Consider the following 10,451-nt stretch of genomic DNA (forward strand, 5'->3'; position numbering starts at 1 on the left):
TTTTTTTTTTTTTTTTTTAAGCGAGACACAAAAAGAAATGTTAACATTTCCTTTTATTTATAATAAATTCAAAACTCAAAACTTGAAAACAATGAAAACTTGTTCCCATATTCCTTGTCTTAAACTCAAAATTTTGAGATTTGAGTTATAGAAACTCAAAAACTAAACCAAACATCAATGTTTTAGATGGGACTTACAATTTTTGAGTTTTGAGTGATGAAAATTAAGTTTTTATTTACAAAATTCAACAAACCAAACACCCTGTGAGCAAGCTTTCTTCCTCGTGATTCACTTTGACTAAGAAAGTCTTGGAGGAAATTGTTATTGAATCTGTGTGTGTGTGTGTGTGTGTGTGTGTGTGTGTGTTAATAATGGTTAATTAGCCAAAATACTTGGACATTTTTCCGTTGCCCAAAGAGAGAAAGAGCTCATTAGTACGGGAAGGGAATTTGGGCCTTGTTGGGGGCTGAGGTCTTGTATTTTCTGATGGACTTCGTGTAGTGAGAATTTGGGCTTATTGATTGGCCAGAAGTAAAGTGAGGTCTTGGATTATTTGGTGAGACTGAAGTACATTGGGCCTTCAAGTTGGGGTTGTGCCCTGTAGGCTTTGGTCGTAAAATCTCATTTAAAAAAGGGTCCCTAAAACTAGTCTATCCGTGATAAACCTTCTTCATGTTCTACCAAAGCTTTAGGCAAACACATCTGCCCCTCAAGAAGCTCAATCTCATTCTAGTTTCTACTTGTTAATGGTGGATATTAAACGTTTTGGCCAAAGTAACTAGTTGAAGAGGTAAGACTGTTGCACAAGGACTTTTATCAATTGGGACCTCACCACTCTAACCTAGCTATTCCTTAGTTGCTAGTCAGTCCGTCCAATCCAACACCTATTCAAGCTAAACAAACACACATACGAGGAGTTTCCCAATACCATGCAGTGACACTCATGTAGCCATTAAAGATAGCTAAGCGTCTAAGATTTATTTAGGGATAAATAAATGAACCTTCATATTGAAAATAATTTATTTAGTGATTCACTCGACCAATGAAAGCGTGACAGCAAACAAGTGTTATGTTTACAATATTTTCATAATATTTCAGTAGTTCTAATTTGAGCTCAGCATTAATTAATTAATTTATTTATTTATTTTTGCCTACTAATTATATTCAGTAATAATATATCACTTAAAATTTGTTATTAAAGTGTTAATACAATATTTCGCACAGTTAATAAATCAAAACGCCTAGATATTGTTCCTTTGCACAAAGAAAAAGAGAGCTCATTAGTTCGGGAAGGGCCTTCGGCCTTTGTTGGGCTCTTTACTAGGCTTAGTTCTTGGCATAGGATTTGTGTATGGTGAACTCGGGCACCACTTTGTGGTTTAGCCTTTTATTTTATAATGGGCTTCATGTAGTGAGGGTTTGGGTTTACTACTTTTTAGCATGAAGTAAAGTGAGGTCTTGGATAATTTGGCGAGCCTAAAATACGTTGGGAATTTGGGTTGGGGTTGGGCTTGTGCCTTGTAGACTTAGGTCTTAAAATCTCATTCTAAAATGTGTCCTCATCTCTAGTTTGTCCATGAAGGGAAATGCTAACGGTAATCTTTAGGACAATGGTTAATAATTTATTTAAAGAAAATTTTTATGGGAAAAGAAAAAAAAATATTTTGACAGTTTTTTTCCATTTTCTATAAAAATGGTATCAAAATTTTTCTAAAATGAATTGTTAACCATTGTCCTAAAGACATCCGTTAGCATAATCTATCTATAAATAACCTTACAAGTTCTACCAAGCTTAGGCAAATGCTTCTGTGCACATCTCAAGAACCTCAATATATCACCAATCATATCATGATACCAATTCACACCTCAAAGCTATGTTTTGATACCCTGGAATACCTTGACAATGCTATAGATTGGTCTATCACTAATATTTTGCTGAATATTTTAGAAGTGAAGAAGTGCTTCTCATGCTGAAATTTTAATTAGACTAAAGAAAAGCTAATAATGTTGCTCATAGTTTAGTTAAATCTTGATCTTCTGATTCAAATTGTGTTTTATGTTGTAATATTTCTTCCCTTCTCCAGTTTATCAAAGAATTGTGAACTAAGGAAGTTGTTGCTACATCTTTTAGTTCTCAATGAAATTTGAGTTTTTTTTTTGTTTTTTTATTTTTTTTTAATTTAATAATAACGATACTACAAATTTTATTACAAAAGGTTTACAAAGTGGCTTATAGTATCACCAATCAACGAAAAGTAATTTAGTGAAGTGATTATTATGTTATTAAAGTGGTATCAATCATATTCATTATTAGGTTAATTTGTTAACCATTTATAGTAAAATTAATAATAACTTTAACATTTTGAAAAAAAAAAAATTTGAGAAAGAAAAAGTAAGATAGAATTAATTTTATTTGTTTTGCCATCATTTTTATTTTATATACAACTTTTTAAAACCTCATTTTTTTTCTCCTCACTTTTGAAAGTATAAGTATAGTTAAACCCACTCTTAGCAAAAATAGAATCGGCAAAAAGCCAAATATTAATTGGATAGGAGTATTTTGTGTCCTAAATCCTAATTAAGAAGTTAGGTTGCCATTTCATTTCACATGTGTGGTCAAGCATCATTCTATAATTCTTTATGGTGCTTTTGTATGACAAGATTTGGGGATGTGAATTTAGATTTGGCAAAGTGGATTTGGATACTTTAAAAAACATCAATGATTTAGATTTGACAAATCCACCATTAAAATATTTGGATTTGAAATAATATTTAAAATCAATGAAATAGTGCCCTCATAGCCTGTAACCTACTCTACCATCATCGACAAGGTAGTGATGAGAAAAGTATTCAAAGAAAGATTAGCAACTCTCCAAGTGGAAGGCTGGGATGCAATTCAAATAACTATAAATAGGAAGGAAGATCATCCTTGAGGGGGACTGAAAAAATAGGAGAGAGAAAAGAGAGAAAAATTATACTACAAGTTGTAACTCCATTCAAGAACCCTTGATCCTCGGCCGACTTGAGAAGAGTAATAAACAAGAATTTCATATTTTCTTTTCCATTTCCATTTCTTACAGTATTGGGCCATCTCTAGAGTCTGTCTTACTTCTTTAATTATAAAGCTGCTTCCTTAAGGAATCAAAATGTTGGCCTGCATTCCCATATCTACAAATTAGTTGTATTGATTCCCCATCCTAGCCCATTCTTAGTGGGTTGGGCTTAGGGCTCAAAATAGCCTTCTACAATATTTATGAATGAGAACACAAGGTGTTTTTAAGGACCAGATTAGGTTGTATTATTGGTATTTTTGAATGAGAACATATAGAAGGTGTGGTTAAGGATCAAACTGATAATTTTTGGTACTTTAAAAAAAAAAAAATTTGAGAAGCTTTAATTTAAATTAATTTTTTTTTGAACCATTTTAGACTGATTTCAGAAAAGGAAAATCTCGCATTCAATTAGAATTTGTGCTCTCCATCTCAATTATCTCAAATGTGCCATGATCCGATCAAATGCTACACAACTAATCCAATTGAGCAAATTCTCCATGATAACAACTAAGTAATCTTCCAAGCGCAAGGTCGGTCAGACTTATTTATTCCTAAATATTTTAACTTTTATTTCCCTCCTATATTTCATTTTCCCTTTATAATAACCAAGAAAAAGAGATTTGAACCTAAGTTGTCTTTATTGGTAGAATCAAACAATGCTATTAAACTAGCATGCTCTTGACTTCTCCTATATTTCATTTGCTATATATTGTGAAAAGGTAAAAATCCAACGGATGATAATATTTACTACAAATCCACTCTAATCTCATTTGTCAACTAACATATATAAGAATGACATGCATGAGGCCTGATACACATTTAGCAAGAGCAAGGTATATACACATTTCAAAAAAGCAAGGGTATATACATTTTAAAAATGCACGTGACATAATTGAATCCATCTTCTTGACCAAAATTTTATGCTAAAGTATCAGTTTATTCTAATTTTCCTTCATTATCCAGTTGCTTTGCCCTTAATATTGCCGCTTGGGCTGTGCATTGCTCATCTTGGGGGCAACCCATTTCTATTGTCCCAGATTTTTTGTTTTCCTATGTGGTCTAATTAAAATAGCTTGCTTTTTCCATTGTTTTTGTAAGTTTCTTGTTTCTGTTATTTCTAAGTTGTTGTTCTTACAAATATACATACGGAATTTACGTTTTTTTAAAACTTAAAAAAAAAAAAAAATTTAAAGCAAAACTCACAGTAAAAATGAAATAGTAGTGAAATAAAAAGCCAGCATTCTTACATAGCTTCTAATTTCAATTTTCATAATGGTTCCATGTGTTAAATATATCTACTGCTGTATAACAATATACATAATGCTAAAAGGGATCTACTTTGTTATGGTGGATATTAAACCTTTAGGCCGAAGTAACTGGTTGAAGAGGGCAGAGTATTTACAGTAAGAAAGTCAAAAAATATAATATTTAGTAACTCAAAACACCACTTTATCTATTTTAACACCCCAATTTATAATATATCCAATATTAAAGGTTTTATTTTAACATTCAACATATTAAAATAATATAAAAACAATAAAATAATATATCCAATACAAAAAATAACAATCACAATCTTCAATACATTAAAATACCATTTTTTTAACTCCACGCATTAAATATATATATATATATATATATTTAAAAGTTTTAAGCTATAGTGAGCTGCTATCAATTGAGATTTTGTTGCGGTCCAAATTTGTTCTAGGGACTCTAACCCACCACTCCAATCAGTCTTGATTGCTACTGATGTGGTCCAATACAAAAGCTACGAGTTGTGTCCTAGCCTTCAAAGGTAGATCATCATTTTGTTGGCATCATAGGTTGAAATTTTATCAATTAAAAAAAAAATCTAAGATTTATTATGTGTTACATAACTGAACCTTCATAGAAAATAAAGATTTACTCAGTGAAAGGATTAACTTCAATCCTTGATTCAAAAAGAGATAAGTAGGAACAGTGATAGAGGGATGACAACTACAAAGTGGTGTGAATATTAAGGCCCAGTTTGTTATGGCAATTCAAACACATGTTTTCAGTTTTTAAACAACATTATACGTATTTCCATATACTTTTTCACCCACATATATTTCCACACATGTTTTCAAATAACAAAATACATGTTTTTAAGTGCATGTATCAAACACCCCTTAAGTGATCAAGCTTTCTTCCTCATGATTGACTATGACAAAGAAAGTGTTGGTGGAAATTTTTATTGAATTCTCTAACAACCAAAAGACTCTCTCTGTCCCTCTCTCCCTCTCTCTCTCTCCCTCTGTGTCAATGTTAATAATGGTTAATTAGCCAAAATACTTGGACATTTTTCAGTTGCTCTAAGAGAGAGAGAGCTCATTAGTACGGGAAGGGCCTCTGGGCTGTGTTGGGGGCTGATGTCTTGTATTTTCTGAAGGACTTCGTGTAGTGAGAGTTTGGGCTTATTAATTGGCCCGAAGTAAAGTGAGGTTTTGGATTATTTTGTGAGCCTGAAGTACGTTGGGTCTTCGAGTTGGGCTTGTGCCCAGTAGGCTTGGGTCTTAAAACTAGTCTATCGGTGGTAAACCTTCAATTTCTACCAAAGTTTTAGGCAAACGCATCTGTCCCTTAAGAAGCTCAAGCTCATTCTAGTTACTAGTTAATGGTGGATATTAAACGTTTAGGCCAAAATAACTAGTTGAAGAGGTAAGACTGTTGCACAAGGACTTTTATCAATTGGGACCTCACCACTTTAAAGTCTAACCTAGCTATTCCTTAGTTGCTAGTCAGCCGGTCCAATCCAACACCTATTCAAGCTAAACAAACACACATACGAGGAGTTTTCCAATACCATTTAGTGACGGTCATGTAGCCATTAAAGATAGCCAAGCATCTAAGATTTATTTAGGGATAAATATATGAACCTTCATATAGAAAATACAGATTTAGTAATTTACTCAACTAGTGAAAGTGTGATACCTGACAAGTGTTACATCCAAAACATTTTCACAATATTTTCACAACAAATCTAGATAGTAAGTTATTACTAGTTTTAATTTAAACCCAGTACTAAAATTACTTTTTTGTTCACCCGTTATAGCCAATAACAATCTATCACTTAGAATGTATTATGAAATTATTATAACAATGTTGTGTACATAGTATTTTACATAGTTAATCAACCAAAATGGCTAGATATTGTTCTCATTGCACATTAAAAAAAAAGGGTAAAATGCAAAACTGACCCTCTAAGTTTCTTCATATTTCATTTTAGTCCTCTAATTTTCAAGTTTATTCAATTAAAGCTTTTCCATCAACTTTTGTTATATGTTGTGGTTAATTTTTCAATTTTATAATTTTTTCTTCAAATTTTTAAAATTAAAAAAATTCAATTAATGATTGAAAAATATTTTTCAGATTTTTTTTTTTCAAAAATTTTTAACAAAAGTTAACAGAAAGGCCATAATTAAATAAATATGAAATTTAGAGAATTGAAATGAATGAAAGCAAAGTTAAAAGATTGAAATGAAATCTAATGAAAGTTAGAGGGTCAGTTTTGCATTTTAGCATTAAAAAAAAAAAAAAAAAGAGAGCGCATTAGTTTTGGGAAGGACCTCGGGCCTTTGTTGGGCTTTTTCCTTAGCTAAGGTCTTGGCAAAGGATTTGTGTATGGTGAAGGCGGGCACCACTTTGTGGGCCACGTGTGGTGTAGACTTGTATTTTCTAATGGGATCCATGTAGTGAGGGTTTGGGCTCTTACTGATTAGCCTGAAGTAAAGTGAGGTCTTAGATTATTTGGTGAGCCTAAAATACGTTGGGAATTTGGGTTGGGCTTGTGCCTTGTAGGCTTAGGTCCTTAAATAGTAAAATCTCATTTTAAAAAGTGTCCTCAAGTCCTCAACACTAGTTCATCCATGACTAACCTTACATGTTCTACCGAGCTTAGGCAAATACTTCTGTCCACATCTCAAGACCTCAATATGTATATCACCAATCATATCATGATACCAATTCTCACCTCAACTGTCTTACTAATACTACTTTTTCACCACTTGTTCGTTGCACATTTTGTAATATTGATTGAAGGAGACTCAAAGTTATGTTTTGATACCCTGGAGTATCCTGTATTTTGCTAAATATTCTGAAACTAAAGAAGTGCTTCTCAATCAGCAATTTTAATTGCACTAAAGAGAAGTTAACAATGTTGCTCATAGATTAGCTAAACCTTGATCTTCAAATTCAAATTGTGTTTTATGTTTGTAATATTTCTTCCCTTCTCCAGTCTATTAAAAATTGTAAACTAAGGAACTTGTTGCTACATCTTTTAGTTGTTAATGAAATTTGATTTTTTTTTTTAATTTTTAATTTAGAAATAATGATACTACAAATTTTATTACAAAAGGTTTTCAAAGTGGCGTATACTATCACCAATCAATAAAAAGTAATTTAGTAAAGTAATTATTATGTTATTAAAGTGGTACCAATTATATTCATTAATTATTAGGTCAATTTGTTAACCATTTATAGTAAAATTAATAATAACTTTAACATTTCAAAAATAATAATTAAGAAAGAAAAAGTAAGATGGAATTAATTTTATTAGTTTTGACATCATTTTTTTTATATACAACTTTTTAAAATCTTTTTTTTTTTTTTTTAATTCTTCTCACTTTTGAAAGTATAGTTAAACTCATATTTAGCAAAAAAAGGAAAAAAAAAAAAAGGGATTTGGCAAAAAGCCAAATATTAATTGGATAGGAGTATTTTGTATCCTAAATCCTTATTAAGAAGTTAGGTTGCCATCTCATTTCACACGTGTAGTCAAGCACCATTCTATAATTTTTTATGGTGTGTTTGTATGACAAAAATTGGGGATGTGGATTTGGATACTTTAAAAAAGGCAAATGACTTGGATTTGACAAATCAACTCTTAAAATTCTTAGATTTGACAGATCAACCGTTAATTGGATTTGAATAATATCTAAAATCAATGTATTTAAAATCATGTTATTTTAAATACATTGGTTTAGAATCCAAATTCATATCCAAACACGATCTTAGTATCTTTTAGACCTCATCACTCACTTAAGAAACCCCCCTTTCCCACGGACTCGTATAACTGTAATCTTCTAGAGATATATCATGTTAGAATTTAGAACATCTCATTTCGTTGGCCGTTGACATACTAACACATTCAAGAATCACGTCTACATGCAAACCCTTCACATAACGTAAAAAGATTTACACCGTCTGATCATTATCCAACAATAACATTACTCTTTTTTATATTAATCAACATCATAGCTCCAGGTTTCATATAAATTTTCTCTCTTTTACATAAAAGAGAGAAAATTGCATAGCATTTGGACATTTTTACGTACTCATTCAAGTTATTTCTACACGATTTGAAACACAAAGAAAGAGAAAGATGGCGAAACCTATAATCAAAGTGGCAGCAGTATGTGGGTCTCTCCGTGAAGGTTCCTTCCACCGAGGCCTCGTTCGAGCTGGTATGTAATTCCGTTTATAACCAAACGAGATTACGTGTTCAAATTTGTTTATTTATTATAGAAGGATATTAATTTATTTGTTGATTAAGTTATTTCTTTAATTTTTTGTTGATACATTTTTCTTAATTTTAAATGAGTTTTTTTATATGATGGGGTTGTAATTAATTTGTTTTAGCAATCCAACTATGCCAAGAGTCAGTCAAAGAAATTCAAATTGAGCAAGTAGAAATCAACCAGCTGCCTTTGCTAAATACTGACCTTGAAGGCCAGGGAACATTTCCACCCGCAGTTGAAGCTTTCCGTCAGAAAATAAAAGAAGCTGATAGTATTCTATTTGCTTCGCCTGAGTACAACTTTTCCATTGCTGGTACCCTCTTCTCTCTCTCATTCTCCAATATATTGTGCTGTTTCTTTGTGGAAATGAAGTTCTTTATTTTGATGTGCATATAGATGATATTGAACTATGATTTATTCTTTGTATAAATTATTATAATTTAATAAAAATTCAAGAGAGTTGTTGTGTTAAATCTAGTTCAAAAGCACTTAACACCCTCTAAAAAAAACTAGTTTGAATGAGAAGATTGTGATTTTATTAGAAATAATATAATTTTCTGTCCATGCATGTCTCATCAATTTAGAGTGAAATTTAATTTGATACCAAGAAAAAAAAATTTTGAAATATGTTTCTCAGTTTTTTTTTTTTTTTTTTAATATATCTGTGCATGGCATAACAACCTAAACATTAGAACATAAGAGAATTTAAAAATAATATCTGTTTCTTTTTCTTTTCTCTAGTGAAAGGTGAAGCAAAAACTGTTTTAATTAATTAACAATGTTTGGAATCATGCTTGGCAAATGTAGGAAAAGGCTCTTAACCAATTTATGAATTAAATTAACAAGATTTATTAATTTTGGCATATTTTAGAAGGGACAGAAAGGTGCCAATAAAAAGAGTATTAGATTTTATATAGTTTAATTAAGTCAATTGATTTTTCATGTACATACAAAACTTATAACTTTTGCGCATGTATTTTGCATTCTTTTGCTAGCACGGTAGCACCTATGAAAAATGCTATTGACTGGGCATCTAGACCACCAAATGCTTGGGCTAACAAGGCTGCTGCCATTGTAAGTACTGGAGGAAATGGTGGTGGGGAACGAGCACAGTATCATCTTCGCCAAGTTGGAGTTTTTATTGATCTTCATTTCATTAATACGCCATTGTTTTCCTTGAATGCATTCGAGCAACCTGCAAAGTTTGATAAAGATGGCAACTTGATCAGTGCAGAGACCAAAGAGAGGTTGAAGGAAGTTCTTCTGGCCTTGCATGAATTTACTTTGCGTATTCAGGGCAAGTGATGAGATACTATGTGTGTAATTCTCAAACAAAAGGGACAAAAATATGATATTTTAATTTTATGGTGCAATGGACATAAGATTAATTAGTTTGGGTTACTACTTTCCTTAATTTTTTTTCCTTGTCCTTTTTATGTTTGGTCGTTTTCAGTGGAATTCAGCTCAACTTGTTTTTATTGTTTCTTTGGTATGTAATGTGGTAATTAATAAAATTTTGTTCCTGTTTCTGAGATAATAATGTTTGCACTAGCTAGATCTACACAATTTTTTTTGTTTAAGGGTGCTACATAATCAAGCCCAAGTGGAGAATAAAATGTGCAATTAACTACAATTTATAATATACTTATGTCGTAAATAAGTGAATTAGTTGGCTTTTCTTTTTTGAGCCTCAGTTTTAAATTGTTGAGAACCGTCACATTGTACAATTTGAAACAAAATATTTAAATATTTTTTGACTTGATAGCAAATAGTCAATGGTGGCTTGAAAAATAGCAAAGCTAGCTACCAAAATGAGTTGAGAAACATTCAGATTAATCAGCTTTGACCATTAGTTGTTGAT

General features: G+C 31.4%; 1 protein-coding gene across 1 annotated transcript; it reads left to right on the plus strand.

Moving 5' to 3' along the window:
• The first annotated feature begins 8,379 nt into the window (after positions 1-8,379).
• LOC126724542 (NADPH:quinone oxidoreductase-like) lies at positions 8,380-10,072 on the plus strand. The gene is made up of 3 exons (XM_050429038.1): positions 8,380-8,536; positions 8,712-8,903; positions 9,594-10,072. Exons 1-3 carry the CDS (start codon positions 8,455-8,457, stop codon positions 9,893-9,895), a joined length of 576 nt encoding a protein of 191 aa, XP_050284995.1. The 5' UTR covers positions 8,380-8,454; the 3' UTR covers positions 9,896-10,072.
• Positions 10,073-10,451: the final 379 nt, after the last annotated feature.

The sequence above is a fragment of the Quercus robur genome, chromosome 4 (assembly GCF_932294415.1).
Source record: "Quercus robur chromosome 4, dhQueRobu3.1, whole genome shotgun sequence".
Lineage (NCBI taxonomy): Eukaryota > Viridiplantae > Streptophyta > Magnoliopsida > Fagales > Fagaceae > Quercus > Quercus robur.

Excerpts from the sequence above, each read along its gene's own strand:
- LOC126724542 (XM_050429038.1), top strand. The coding sequence starts at position 8,455 with ATGGCGAAACCTATAATCAAAGTGGCAGCAGTATGTGGGTCTCTCCGT. Across the intron at positions 8,537-8,711 it reads CCGAGGCCTCGTTCGAGCTG|CAATCCAACTATGCCAAGAG; the intron begins GTATGTAATTCC and ends AATTTGTTTTAG. Across the intron at positions 8,904-9,593 it reads GTACAACTTTTCCATTGCTG|CACCTATGAAAAATGCTATT; the intron begins GTACCCTCTTCT and ends CTAGCACGGTAG.